The 15,153-nt window shown below is 47.3% G+C and overlaps 1 protein-coding gene across 4 annotated transcripts; it reads right to left on the reverse strand.

Moving 5' to 3' along the window:
* Positions 1–11,913: 11,913 nt before the first annotated feature.
* On the reverse strand, positions 11,914–14,896 carry LOC118472964 (zinc finger protein 385B-like). Of its 4 annotated transcripts, XM_035961020.1 has the most exons (4): positions 14,654–14,895; positions 14,248–14,548; positions 13,519–13,934; positions 11,914–13,241 (listed from the first exon to the last, which is right to left on the reverse strand). In XM_035961020.1, exons 3-4 carry the CDS (start codon positions 13,828–13,830, stop codon positions 12,000–12,002), a joined length of 1,554 nt encoding a protein of 517 aa, XP_035816913.1. In that variant the 5' UTR covers positions 13,831–13,934; positions 14,248–14,548; positions 14,654–14,895; the 3' UTR covers positions 11,914–11,999. The 4 variants fall into 4 exon arrangements, with proteins under 4 accessions (XP_035816913.1, XP_035816910.1, XP_035816911.1 ...); XM_035961017.1 differs by lacking the exon at positions 14,248–14,548 and having other exon boundaries at positions 14,654–14,896; XM_035961018.1 differs by having other exon boundaries at positions 13,519–14,548; positions 14,654–14,896.
* Between the last annotated feature and the right edge of the window lie 257 nt (positions 14,897–15,153).

Here is a 15,153-nt window from a genome sequence, read left to right on the forward strand (position 1 = left end):
CCTTAGCTGAATAATTAGAGGATCCGGGGTGTAGTTCACTTAGCCGTCGTGCCGTCAATGGGGCTCGGTGTATGCGACTCGCTCTGCCAAGGTTGATTTGTCCCTTGGGGAGGAGTGCGGTACATTTAGGAAACCTAACGGGTGGCTACAGCCCCGGGGAATCTTTGTAAAGGCTACGTAGTGATGCCCTGCTGGGTCACCTTGGTAGTGATCAATGGAGAGTCATGATCTCCGGGCAGAAAGGGAATCACGGCTTGTGGGTAAAGTGCACAACCTCTGTAGAGTGTTTGAAAACTGATATATCAGCCGTGCTCGCGGTTATGAGCGGCCAAGGGAGCTCCAGTGATTAGTGGTACTTGATCAGAGACATTGTGGTACAGGTGGTTATGAGATTGATGATTTTGGTCATGACTATGGTGCTGGTAAGTGGTATTCTTTCCGTTTGGAAAGGGTACATCGGGTTAATAACTTGGGTAATGCTAAAACTTGGCTTTCTACTAGTAAGTAATAATCTGACCAACTAAAAGCAACTGCTTGACTTATCCCCACATAAAGCTAGTCCACTACAGCCAAACAGGATACTTGCTGAGTATGTTGATGTGTACTCACCCTTGCTCTACACACCAAACCCCCCCCCCCCAGGTTGTCAGCATTGCAACCACTGCTCAGGCGAAGATGAAGCTGTGGAAGGAGACTTCCAGGAGTTCCAAGACTACGACGAGTTCTAGGTGTGGGTTAGCGGCAACCCCCAGTCGGCTGCCTGTGAAGGCCGCGTTTATCTACGTTTCTTTTCCGCACTTTGATTTATTGTAAGAACTATATGGACGTCTCAGACGTACGATGTAATCGACTATTATTCCCTTTTAATACTATTTTGAGCACTGTGTGATGATGTCCATGTTATGTAACTGCTGTGTACGTGAATAACTGATCCTGGCACGTACATGGTTCGCATTCGGTTTGCCTTCTAAACCGGGTGTGACAGGGGAGCGCCGCCGCGGGCCGGGTAGGGGGCGGGGGAGCGCCGCCGGGGTCGGGGAAGGGGCGGGCGAGGCCGCCGGGGTCGGGGAAGGGGCGGGCGAGGCCGGCCGCGGGCCGGGGGAGGGCGGGCGCCGCCACCGCGGGCGGGGAAGGGGCGGGCGCCGCCGCGGCCGAGCAGGGGCGGGGGCGCCGCGCCGCCGGCGAGCAGGGATGGGCATGGGGCGCGCGCGAGCAGGGGAAGAAGGGGGCGCGCGTGGGGAGAAGAAGGGGGAGGGAGAGGGGAGAGAGAGAAGAGAAGGGGAGGGGAGGGGAGCTCACCTCGGGGTCCAAAATCCGGTGATCGCCGTCTCCAAACCCTAGGGCACCACGGGGAGAGAGAGGTGGGAGAGGGAGAGGGAAGTTGTTGCGCTGGAGATCCAAATGAGAGAGAGAGGAGAGGTGGGGGCGCATGGGGGGGGGGGGTTGGGCGCCAGGGGTGCGCAGGCCGGGGCGGGCCAGGCCGGCTGAGCTAGGCTGGACTAAGCTGGGCTGGGCCGAACCACTTCGCGGATCAAAAACCCACGACGTGCGCGACCACTAAACGGAATTAAATCGCGAACCGAAATTCGGAACGGAACGAGACGATCACTCAACATCAGACAAAGAAATGTGCTCGGCATGATGCAACACCCATGACACTTAGGTTTTGGTTTATACATGACACGAACACTTGTCACTATACTGGTTTGAAATTGGGAAGAGGGAGCAAACGGGGAAAGAGAAAAGAGAGTAACGCCCGAATTTGGTGAGAGAAAAGAAGAAAAAAATTCTACCCCCAAATTCAGGGCGTTACAATACCCCAACCACCCCACCATTCATTGCATCCAAGTTTTCCACTTCTCAACCACTTACAAGAGCTAGGCATTCAATTCTAGACACACCAAAGAGATCAAATCCTCTCCAATTCCACTCAAGGCTTTAGTGATTAGCGAGAGAGATTTGTCAGTGTTCTTTTGAGCTCTTGCGCTTGGATTGCTTCTTTTCTTTCTCACTTGTTCTTGTGATCAAAACTCCATTGTAATCAAGGCAAGAGGCACCAATTGTGTGGTGGCCCTTGCGGGGAAGTTTTGTTCCCGGTTTTGATTTGAGAAGAGAAGCTCACTCGGTCCGAGGGACCGTTTGAGAGAGGGAAAGGGTTCAAAGAAACCCGGCCTTTGTGGCCACCTCAACGGGGAGTAGGTTTGCGAGAACCGAACCTCGGTAAAACAAATCCTTGTGTCACACTCCTTATTTGCTTGAGATTTGTTTTGCACCCTCTCTCGCGGACTCGGTTTTATTTCTAAACGCTAACCCAGCTTGTAGTTGTGTTTATATTTGTAAATTTCAGTTTCGCCCTATTCACCCCCCCCCTCTAGGCGACTATCAATAGGGCGAAACTGAAATTTACAAAGTTAATCACAACTACAAGCCGGGTTAGCGTTAGAAATATAATTGAGTCCGAGAGAGAGTGTGCAAAACAAATCGCAAACGAATAAAGAGCGTGACACGCGGATTTGTTTTACCGAGGTTCAGTTCTTGCAAACCTACTCCCCATTGAGGTGGTCACAAAGACCGGGTCTCTTTCGACCCTTTCCCTCTCTCAAACGGTCCCTCGGACCGAGTGAGCTTTCTCTTCTCAAATCAACCGGGAACAAAACTTCCCCGCAAGGACCACCACACAATTGGTGTCTCTTGCCTTGGTTACAATTGAGTTTTGATCACAAGCAAAGAATGAGAAAGAAGAAAGCAATCCAAGCGCAAGAGCTCAAAAGAACACAACAAATCTCTCTCACTTAGCACTAAAACTTTTGTGGAATTTGGGAGAGGATTTGATCACTTGGGTGTGTCTTGTATTGAATGCCTAGCTCTTGTAAGTGGTTGGAAGTTGAGAAACTTGGATGACTTGAATGTGGGGTGGTTGGGGGTATTTATAACCCCAACCACCAAACTAGCCGTTTGGTGGAGGCTGCTGTCGCATGGCGCACCGGACAGTCCGGTGTGCCACCGGACACTGTCCGGTGCGCCAGCCATGTCACCAGGCCGTTGGGTTTCGACCGTTGGAGCTCTGACGAGTGGGCCCACCTGGTTGTCCAGTGGTGCACCGGACAAGTACTGTAGAGTGTCCGGTGCGCCACTACGCGCGTGCCTGACTTCTGCGTGCTCTAGCGCGCATTTAATGCTTCTGTAGTTGACCGTTGGCGCGAAGTAGCCGTTGCTCTGCTGGCTCACCGGACAGTCCGGTGTGCACCGGACATGTCCGGTGAATTATAGCGGAGCGAATTCCCGAAGCTGGCAAGTTTCAGAGTCGCTCTCCCCTGGGGCACCGGACAGTCCGGTGAATTATAGCGGAGCGTCTCTGGATTTTCCCGAAGGTGAAGAGTTCAGCGTGAAGTCCCCTGGTGCATCGGACACTGTCCGGTGGCACACCGGACAATCCGGTGCGCCAGACCAGGGCTGCCTTCGGTTATCCCTTGCTCTCTTGTTGAACCCATTTCTTGGTCTTTTTATTGGCTAAGTGTGAACCTTTGGCACCTGTAAAACTTATGCACTAGAGCAAACTAGTTAGTCCAATTATTTGTGTTGGGCAATTCAACCACCAAAATCAATTAGGAAATAGGTGTAACCCTAATTCCCTTTCAGTATACCTTCTGATCGACGGATTTACCTTTCGTGTCGAGGTCGAGATGCCCATTGGTTCCCATGGGTGTCTTGATGGGCTTGGCATCCTTCATCCCAAACTTGTTTAGAATATCTTGAATATACTTCGTTTGGCTAATGAAGGTGCCCTCTTGGAGTTGCTTCACTTGAAATCCTAAGAAGTACTTCAACTCCCCCATCATCGACATCTCGAATTTTTGTGTCATGATCCTACTAAATTCCTCACATGTAGATTCGTTAGTAGACCCAAATATAATATCATCAACATAAATTTGGCATACAAACAAATCATTGTCAAGAGTTTTAGTAAATAAAGTAGGATCGGCCTTTCCGACTTTGAAGCCATTAGTGATAAGGAAATCTCTTAGGCATTCATACCATGCTCTTGGGGCTTGCTTGAGCCCATAAAGCGCCTTAGAGAGTTTATACACATGGTTAGGATACTCACTATCTTCAAAGCCGGGAGGTTGCTCAACATAGACCTCTTCCTTGATTGGTCCGTTGAGGAAGGCACTTTTCACGTCCATTTGATAAAGCTTAAAGCCATGGTAAGTAGCGTAGGCAAGTAATATACGAATTGATTCTAGCCTAGCTACGGGTGCATAGATTTCACAAGTCGGGCTTTGTTCCTAGTCACCAAACCATGCTCATCTTGCTTGTTGCGGAAGACCCACTTGGTTCCTACAACATTTTGGTTAGGACGTGGAACTAAATGCCATACCTCGTTCCTAGTGAAGTTGTTGAGCTCCTCTTGCATCGCCACTACCCAATCCGAATCTTGTAGTGCTTCATCTACCTTGTGTGGCTCAATAGAGGAAACAAAAGAGTAATGTTCACAAAAATGAGCAACACGAGATCTAGTGGTTACCCCCTTATGAATGTCGCCGAGGATGGTGTCGACGGGGTGATCTCGTTGGATTGCTTGGTGAACTCTTGGGTGTGGCGGTCTTGGAACTTGTTCATCTTCCTTATCTTGATCATGGGCATCTCCCCTTGATCATTGCTCTCCTCTTGAGGTGGCTCAACTTCTTGATCTTCTCCTCCATTATCTTGAGCCTCATCCTCATCTTGAGTTGGTGGAGATGCTTGCATTGAGGAAGATGGTTGATCTTGTGCATTTGGAGGCTCTTCGGATTCCTTAGGACATACATCCCCAATGGACATATTCCTTAGTGCGACGCACGGAGCCTCTTCATCACCTATCTCATCAAGATCAACTTGCTCTACTTGAGAGCCATTAGTTTCATCAAACACAATGTCACAAGAAACTTCAACTTGTCCAGAGGACTTGTTAAAGACTCTATATGCCCTTGTGTTTGAATCATATCCTAGTAAAAAGCCTTCTACAGTCTTAGGAGCAAATTTGGATTTTCTACCTCTTTTAACAAGAATAAAGCATTTGCTACCAAAGACTCTAAAATATGAAACATTTGGCTTTTTACCGGTTAGGAGCTCATAAGATGTTTTCTTGAGGATTCGGTGTAGATACAACCGGTTGATGGCGTAGCAAGCGGTGTTGACCGCCTCGTCCCAAAACCGATCGGAAGTCTTGTACTCATCAAGCATGGTTCTTGCCATGTCCAATAGAGTTCTATTCTTCCTTTCCACTACACCATTTTGTTGTGGGGTGTAGGGAGAAGAGAACTCATGCTTGATGCCCTCCTCCTCAAGGAAGCCTTCAATTTGAGAGTTCTTGAACTCCGTCCCGCTGTCGCTTCTTATTTTCTTGATCCTTAAGCCGAACTCGTATTGAGCCCGTCTCAAGAATCCTTTTAAGGTCTCTTAGGTATGAGATTTTTTCTGCAAAAGGAACACCCAAGTGAAGCGAGAATAATCATCCACAATAACTAGACAGTACTTACTCCCGCTGATGCTTATGTAAGCAATCGGGCTGAATAGGTCCATGTGTAGGAGCTCGAGTGGCCTGTCAGTTGTCATGATGTTCTTGTGTGGATGATGAACACCAACTTGCTTCCCTGCCTGACATGCGCTACAAACCCTGTCTTTCTCAAAATGAACATTTGTTAGTCCCAAAATGTATTCTCCCTTTAGAAGCTTGTGAAGATTCTTCATTCCAACATGTGCTAGTCGGCGATGCCAGAGCCAGCCCATGTTAGTCTTAGCAATTAAGCAAGTGTCGAGTTCAGCTCTATCACAATCTACTAAGTATAGCTGACCCTCTAACACTCCCTTAAATGCTATTGAATCATCACTTCTTCTAAAGACAGTAACACCTGTATCCGTAAAAAGACAGTTGTAACCCATTTTACATAATTGCGAAACTAAAAGCAAGTTGTAGTCTAAAGAATCTACAAGAAAAACATTGGAAATGGAATGGTCAGGTGATATAGCTATTTTACCCAATCCTTTAACCAAACCTTGATTCCCATCCCCGAATGTGATTGCTCTTTGGGGATCTTGGTTTTTCTCATAAGAGGAGAACATCTTCTTCTCCCCTGTCATGTGGTTTGTGCACCCGCTATCAATGATCCAACTTGAGCCCCCGGATGCATAAACCTACAAAACAAATTTAGTTCTTGATTTTAGGTACCCAAATAGTTTTGGGTCCTTTGACATTAGATACAAGAACTTTGGGTACCCAAACACAAGTCTTTGACCCCTTGTGCTTGCCCCCAACATATTTGGCAACTACTTTGCTGGATTTGTTAGTTAAAACATAAGATGCATCAAAAGTTTTAAATGAAATTTTAGAATCATTTGATGCAATTGGAGTTTTCTTTTTAGGCAATTTAGCACGGGTTGATTGCCTAGAGCTAGATGTCTCACCCTTATACATAAAAGCATGATTAGGGCCAGAGTGAGACTTCCTAGAATGAATTCTCCTAATTTTGCTCTCGGGATAACCGGCAGGGTACAAAATGTAACCCTCGTTATCCTGAGGCATGAGAGCCTTGCCCTTAACAAAGTTAGATAATCTTTTAGGAGGGGCATTAAGTTTGACATTGTCCCCCTTTTGGAAGCCAATGCCATTCTTGATGCCAGGGCGTCTCCCACTATAGAGCATGCTTCTAGCAAATTTAAATTTTTCATTTTCTAAGTCATGCTCGGCAATTTTAGCATCTAATTTTGCTATATGATCATTTTGTTGTTTAATTAAAGCTATGTGATCATGAATAGCATCAGTGTTAACATCTCTACATCTAGTGCAAATAGTAACATGCTCAATGGTAGATGTAGAGGGTTTGCAAGAATTGAGTTCAACAATCTTAGCACGTAAAATATCATTGTTATCTCTAAGATCGGAAATTGTAACATTGCAAACCTCTAATTCTTTAGCCTTAGCAATTAATTTTTCATTTCCAAACTTAAGGCTAGCAAGAGAAACATTTAATTCTTCAATCTTAGCAAGTAATTCAACATTATTATCTCTAAGATTGGGAATTAAAACATCACAAACATTAGAATCAACCTTAGCAATTTCATTTCTAAGGTTGGCAATAGTATCATGGCAAGTGCTTAGCTCATTAGATAATTTTTCACATTTTTCTACTTCTAGAGCATAAGCATTCTTAACCTTAACATGCTTCTTGTTTTCCTTAATTAGGAAGTCCTCTTGATAGTCCAAGAGATCATCCTTCTCATGAATAGCACTAATTAATTCATTTAGTTTTTCCTTTTGTTGCATGTTTAGGTTGGCAAAAAGGGTGCGCAAGTTATTCTCCTCATCACTAGAGGATGCATATTTAGTGGAGGATTTTGATTTCACCTTCTTCTTTTTGCCGTCCTTTGCCATGAGGCACTTGTGGCCGACGCTGGGGAAGAGGAGGCCCTTGGTGACGGCGATGTTGGCGGCGTCCTCGTCGGAGGATGAGTCGGAGGAGCTCTCGTCGGAGTCCCATTCACGGCACACATGGGCATCGCCGCCCTTCTTGTAGTATCTCCTCTTTCCCTTCTTGTCGTCGCCCCTGTCACTATCACTAGATAATGGACATTTAGCAATAAAATGACCGGGCTTACCACACTTGTAGCACACCTTCTTGGAACGGGGCTTGTAATCTTTCCCTTTCCTTTGTTTGAGGATTTGGCGGAAGCTCTTGATGATGAGCGTCATTTCCTCATTGTCGAGCTTAGAGGCGTCGATGGGTTGTCTACTTGATGTAGACTCCTCCTTCTTTTCCTCCGTCGCCTTGAATGCGACCGGTTGTGCTTCGGGCGTGGAGGGGCCATCTAGCTCGATAATTTTCTTTGAGCCTTTGATCATCAACTCAAAGCTCACAAAATTATCTATTACTTCCTCGGGAGACATTAGTGTCTATCTAAGATTACCTCGAATTAATTGAACTTGCGTAGGATTAAGAAAAATGAGGGATCTTAGAATAACCTTGACCATTTCATGGTCATCCCATTTGGTGCTCCCGAGGTTGCGCACTTGGTTCACCAAGGTCTTCAAGCGGTTGTACATGGCTTGAGGGTCCTCACCTTGGTTGAGTCGGAACCGACCGAGCTCCCCCTCGATCGTCTCACGCTTGGTGATTTTGGTCACCTCATCTCCTTCGTGCGTGGTCTTGAGTACGTCCCAGATCTCCTTTGCGCTCTTTAATCCTTGCACCTTGTTATACTCCTCTCGACTTAGAGAGGCGAGGAGTATAGTGGTGGCTTGGGAGTTGAAGTGTCGGATTTGAGCGACCTCGTCCGAATCATAGTCTTCATCCCCCGGTGATAGTACCTGTACTCCAATCTCAACAACATCCCAAATGCTAGTGTGGAGTGAGGTTAGATGATGCCTCATTTTATCACTCCACATATTATAATCTTCACCATCAAACATAGGTGGTTTGCCTAATGGGAAGGAAACAAATGGAGTACGTTTGGAAATACGAGGATAGCGTAGGGGAATCTTACTAAACTTCTTTCGCTCATGGCGTTTAGAAGTTACGGACGGCGTGTCGGAGCCGGAGGTGGATGGCGACGAAGAGTTGGTCTCGTAGTAGACCACCTTCCTCATCTTCTTCTTCTTGTCATGGCTTCGCCCCGACTTGTTGTGTGAAGGGGATCCCTTCATCTTGTTGGCGGACTCCCCAGATGGAGCCTTCCCATGGCTTGTAGCGGGCTTCTCGCCGGTCCCGAACTCCCTCTTGGCGGATGCTCCCAACATCACTTCGAGCGGTTAGGCTCTAATGAAGCATCGGGCTCTGATACCAATTGAAAGTCGCCTAGAGGGGGGTGAATAGGGCGAATCTAAAATTTATAAACTTAAGCACAACTACAAGCCGGGTTAGCGTTAGAAATATAAACGAGTCCGAGAGAGAGAGGGTGCAAAATAAATCATGAGCAAATAAAGAGCGAGACACGATGATTTGTTTTACCGAGGTTCGGTTTTTGCAAACCTACTCCCCATTGAGGTGGTCACAAAGACCGGGTCTCTTTCAACCCTTTCCCTCTCTCAAACAGTCACTTAGACCGAGTGAGCTTCTCTTCTCAATCAATTGGAACACAAAGTTCCGGCAAGGACCACCACACAATTGGTGTCTCTTGCCCTGATTACAATTGAGTTTGATCACAAGAAGAATGAGAAAGAAAAGAAGCGAACCAAGCGCAAGAGCTCAAATGAACACAAATGTCACTCTCTCTAGTCACTATTTGATTTGGAGTGATTCCGGACTTGGGAGAGGATTTGATCTCTTTGGTGTGTCTTGTATTGAATGTTATAGCTCTTGTAAGGTGTAGAACTGTAGAAACTTGAATGCCATTGAATGTGGGGTGGGTGGGGTATTTATAGCCCCAACCACCAAAAAATGGCCGTTGGAAGGCTGCTGTCGCATGGCGCACCGGACAGTCCGGTGCGCCACCAAACACTGTCTGGTGCGCCAGCCACGTCAGCAGATTGTTGAGGTTCGACCGTTGGAGCTCTGACTTGTGGGGCCTCTAGGCTGTCCGGTGGTGCACCAGACAGGTCCTGTAGACTATCCGGTGCGCCTCCCACGCGTCCTTTGACCTCTGCGTGCACTGTAGCGCATTGAATGCGGTTGCAGTCGACCGTTGTGCGCGAAGTAGTCGTTGCTCCGCTGGCACACCGGACACTGTCCGGTGCATCACCGGACAGTCCGGTGAATTATAGCGGAGCGCCCTCTGATTTTCCCGAAGGTGGCGAGTTCAGCGTCGAGTGCCCTGGTGCACCGGACACTGTCCGGTGGCACACCGGACAGTCCGGTGCGCCAGACCAGGGTGCCTTTGGGTTGTCCTTTGCTCTCTTTGTTTGAACCCTTTCTTGGTCTTTTTATTGGCTTATTGTGAACCTTTGGCACCTGTAGAACTTATAGACTAGAGCGAACTAGTTAGTCCAATTATTTGTGTTGGGCAATTCAACCACCAAAATTAATTAGGAAAAAGGTGTAAGCCTAATTCCCTTTCAGGTCCGGAGCCGACACGTGTCCGGACCATATCGAGTACGCTCCTGCTCCCTGCTTAGGCAGAGACCCGATGCTGCCACGTGGCCTACTGCCCGTGACGTAAGCCAGCGAGCGGAGCCTGATGTAAGGCCTCTGGGTCGCGCGGCTGCTGCATTTATTGCGGATAAGGCGTGCCGCCTGTCTATTCCACTGGCAGGCTATGTGTCGCCTCGGCATTTAATGAGCCCTATCCACTCCACTGGCAGGCGATGTGCCGCCTCAGCATTTAATGAGCCCTGTCCACTCCGCTGACGGGCGGCGACCAGGCCATCTTGCAGACGGCGTGCCTGTCCATTCCGTTGTCAGGCAGTACGCCCATGCTGCCGCATGCGCTGCACTCATCATAACTCGTGTGTATCGAGGAAGCGGCGGCGACATATCAATACTATGTGCACTACAGACATTATGGAGCTCGGAGATCGCCCAGGCGTTACATCATTAGTTACTTTCCTCCATTTTGCCCTTGGGCCCACATGTCAGGGCTCAGTATCCTTGTATGTGCCCCCTTGAGCTATAAAAGGGAGGGCACACGACATTACAAGAGAGACCCAACTTAGGCTCAAGCTCACTTAGACTCTCAGACTCACAAGTTCATACAAGCTCTAAAGCTCAATACATCACACAGTGGAGTAGGGTATTACGCTACGGTGGCCCGAACCACTCTAAACCCTTGTGTGTTCTTGTGTTCTTCCCGATTCCATCTAGCAGGCAAAACGCTTAGGCCCCTCCTCATCTTAGGATTCAGGGCGGGTGTGTTCCGCCACCCGGCCGGAGAATTTCCTCTCCGACATACTCTATTACTAGTTTCATATGATGGAAAACTAGGAGCAACAGACTTTTCCAACGTACGCGTTAATTTTCTAATTGATTCTTCTAACCCTCCAATCTGTTGTTTCATTTGATCATGTTGCTGATCTACATAATATTTAATAGATTGGATATCGTCGGGTTTACTCACGTTGGAGACTTGAAGCAAAGCTAAAAGAGATGCGAGGTCGATCTCTCCATGTGTGATAACCTTTTGGTGGCGATTCACCGTGTATTGTGACAAGAATTTCACCTTCGCTTGGCGCATGTAGTCCTCGTATTGTTGTTGCTCATCGACCGTCAAACTTTTAACATCCATCTTCAGGATATTATATAGGGAGATATCGGTGTGATCTTAAGAACTGGCCATTTGAGGGCCTGATTTGTAGTAGATCTAGACACCTGTTCCCCAGTAGAGTCGCCAAAAAGTGTGTTGGCGCCGATCCGGGCGCCAAACACTGGAAAGGATCGCCTAGCGGAGCTTCCTGTGGAGGCGCAGATGGTTCGCGACCTGACGTAGGAGCAGATCCTCCTCTGCGTACGTCCGTACAGTCCGCGCCAGGGGCCGGACGGTCCATGATAGCGCAGAGGGTCTTCTTCTTCGCGAAGAACCCTAGAACTCGCCCCAGGAGAGATCCCGTCGAGGGAGAGAGTTCCAAGGGGTTGCTCTGGATCGGCAGGCCACCCAGTGCTCCTCTAATCGGCGTAGAGTCGAGTAGAGATTGGTGTGGAAGACTAAACTAGATTTAATCCTAAGACTAAATTACTCCTACTCCTAGGAATTGAATGAACGGAAAGGTAAAACTAATAAATAGATTTGATTTGATCGATTGTGGGAGCTTCAATCGGCCTTAGCCCTTCATCTATATAAAAGGGAAGGTCTGGACCCATTAGTCGTGTCTCGAGTTAATCTTGCAGATTTAGTCAATAAATCCCGCAAGAAACTCGAAACCATAGCTGATTCTGCGCACGCACGGACCGTCCGCGCCACCACAGCGGACCGTCCGGCCTGACCAATCATTTTATGCACTCAACAAAATGTATTTTGAAATTGCAGTCGGGTCACTATAATAAATAGTGGCATGGTATACAAACTTCACTAGGTGGGGTACTAGGTTCCTTATCTTACTGTACAATTCCCCTCAGTGCCACCGGGACCCAAGCCACAACTGCATTTCGCTTGTTCGCACTGAGCCTTTTCTGGTGCTTACTCCCAGAAAGATGGTGAGCAAGCATCTTTTCGCTGTTGCACTTCAAATTGCAGACCTCGCAGAAATCCCGCAACTTCTGTTTCTCCATATGTTCCTCCTCCTTACAATGGCCTGCAAGCATACTCTCGCTGTTGCACTGCACATTGCAAACCCCGCACGACCACAATGCTGTCTGATCCTCCACCTTCTCTGAACTCGAACTGCTGCAGTCAGGACCATTTGAAGCTGCTTTGTGCACTGTCGTCAGATTACTTGATTTGGCATCCACGCCTCCTTGTAGTGCCTCCACCTTCTTTTGGTGTTTCTTGCCTCTGCAGTGCTGAGCGAATTGAGGTGCGGAGTAACATTTTGCCTGACAGATAACACAACCCCATTCAGAGGGCGGTTGCTGGTCCTTGGCAATTTCTGGTGGAAAATCTCCTGTTTTCTTGGCTTCTTCAAGTAGGTCCTGGACATTCAGTTGGTGTATCTTCGCTCCAAATTGGTGCTCCAAGTCTAATTTGCAATCAGAATCAGCTTGAAGTATGCTACAATTTGATCCTGGAGTCTGCTCTGTATGTTGCGGTGCAATGTTCGGAAGCACCGTGGCTTCTCGCGACTCAGAATTCCTTGACAGGTTACTGATTTCGTCCAGTAGAGCTTGAGGCTTAGCTAAAAGGTGCCCTCGTAACTCCAATTCATGAGTAGAGTTCGCTAGGCAATGGGTAGAACTCATCGGAGGTGGCTTCTCTGAATGTTGTGGTGCATTGTTCTTAGGGCACTCTGGTTCCTGCAGCTCATTAGTCTTAGCAATGCCATCACTCTCCATGAGTTGCGCTTTAATGTTTTGTCGGTGTGTTCTTCCATTTAGATGCTCCTTCAGGTCTGATTCGCTTGTACCGTTGGCCTGGCATGTACTGCAGCTCCATTTTATCGAGGATGTTTTCTGCTCTGTGCTGGAAGAGGATTCTTCTGTTAATTGTACCTTCTGATCAATTGCTTCTTTTAATTGGTGCTTACGCCCTGCACGGTGTTCTTGTAAGCTGTGCTCACTAGTTGCTTGCACCTGGCAGATTTCACAACTCAGTTTCTGGTGTCGTTTCTTTTTCTTAACTGGTATTGTTATTCCTGTCAGTTCCCATTTCACTGAAGGCAAAGTCGTCTTGGGCTGTATGGTCTGTTTGTTTGACATGCAGCATGCAGTTTGATTAGAACGTTGATAGCTGACATGGTAAAAACATCTACTAAACTTGCTACTAAATTCTATGAACTTTAATGAGAACATTACCAAATGGTTGCAAAAAAACCTAAACTTTCAGTAGAATCCCCATACATAAATCCTACCAAACTGTTGATGTGTCACAGCTTAACATCGTTCTGAAGATATAATAGCAAATATTGCCGAAAGATAACTAACGGGCGAGGGTAAAAAACAGAAAGGATAAAGCACCCACCTCACTGGATTCTTGTGATTTCTGATCTTCGACTTTTGAATTCTCCTGACTTGCCTTACCATTACAACAAGGTCTCAAGCATTCACCATCTTCCATGGCAGGCTTCTCAGACTTCAACACTACACTCCTGTGCCTTCCCTCCTTTTGCTTTCGATCATGAACCTCATCCACATCGACATAACATTCTTGACTGACTGACCATCGCCAAGGTCGCATGGACTGCTCCCTGAAGGTGAAGGGAGCAGGCCTAGTCCATTCCACATCATCAGCGGCAATACCATGATGTGAGCTGTTGCACTTGCACAGGACCATGGCACGCTCTATCTTAGCCAACTCAACCTGGATGATCTCCTGGCGAAGACGATCCTTCTGAAGCTGTGACAGCAGCGCTTCCCTAATCACCAGCAATGGGTCCACTGCACAAGGCACAGTCATCTTGCCGTAAAAAAAAGCATAACCAATTCAGCAGTTGACCAGTCGTGAGCGTCTGATGCTCTGACTATGCTAAGGTTAGACCTAAGATGACAGTCAAAGACGAACAGGTTTTCTTAAAAAATACTCTCTCCGTCCCAAAATATAACTTTTTCTAACCTTTTTGTAGATATACATATAAACTACATTCGAAGAATAATTAATGAATATTTGTTTAGTCTAAAACGAATTATATTTTCAGACAGAGATTATCAAAAGGCAAACAAGCTAAGTTGATGGATTGATGCTCTAAATTACCTATTTAGGAGTATTTCCTTATCAGGTGCAGTAGAACCTTCCTATGCAGGTGATTATGCCAAGAGCCGTAGAGTAGCATATAGCAACTGAATTTTAGAACCTTCCTATCCTGGTGATTATGCCAAGAGCCGCAGAGTAGCATAGCAACGGAACTTTAGATCCTTCCTATGCTGGTGATTATGCCAACGCACAAGAACCTTGCTTCCTTAATGGAAATCGGGGTTTCGCTTTCCAAAGGAACAGGCAGGCAGGCAGCAAGCCAGCTTGGAATGTTGGTACGGACCAAAAGAATCGCTTGCATCTGCACGAAAGGAATCTTCAAAAGATTCACCCTTTGCCTTTTTGTTGTTCCCTCCCAATCCAAACACACACACAAGCGCGGAGGTCGAGTACGGCGGCGGTGTACCGTGAGGCGGCGGAAGGTCGATGAACCGGTGCATGTCGTCGATGTCCTCGTCGCCGCGGCCTCGGCGAGCGAATTCCATCGACCGGAAGCAGCGCGGGGAAACAGCACGGTTTTCCTGTTCCGCTGAGGATGGCCGGCGGTGGAGCGCGAGCGCCGAGGGGAAAGTGTACTTAGGGAAAGCAAATGGCAGGTCGCTGGTTCCTGCAGCTCATAATTCTTAGCCCGTGGACAGAATGAAATGATTTTTTTTTAGAAACGGCATAAGGGATGACTAGTTGAAGATGGTTGGTGATTTTTTTGTTTATTACTAACCCTTAACAACGAACCGGTACCAGTTTAGGGAGGTATCGGGTACGGCAGACTGCCGCAGTGAGAAGAGAGCAGGAGGCACAAGCTCGGTGAGGCCTCCAAATTATTCACGGTTTAGTGCTGCTAGTTTAGGAATTATATTTTTTTCGTGTGATTCCTATTTTCTCAGGAGAAAATAAACTAATTTTTTT

The sequence above is a fragment of the Zea mays genome, chromosome 7, assembly GCF_902167145.1.
Source record: "Zea mays cultivar B73 chromosome 7, Zm-B73-REFERENCE-NAM-5.0, whole genome shotgun sequence".
NCBI lineage: Eukaryota > Viridiplantae > Streptophyta > Magnoliopsida > Poales > Poaceae > Zea > Zea mays.

Excerpts from the sequence above, each read along its gene's own strand:
- LOC118472964 (XM_035961017.1), bottom strand. The coding sequence starts at position 14,732 with ATGGAATTCGCTCGCCGAGGCCGCGGCGACGAGGACATCGACGACATG. Across the intron at positions 13,935-14,653 it reads CGACCTTCCGCCGCCTCACG|TGGACCCATTGCTGGTGATT; the intron begins GTACACCGCCGC and ends TGCCTTGTGCAG. Across the intron at positions 13,242-13,518 it reads AATCACAAGAATCCAGTGAG|ACCATACAGCCCAAGACGAC; the intron begins GTGGGTGCTTTA and ends TCAAACAAACAG.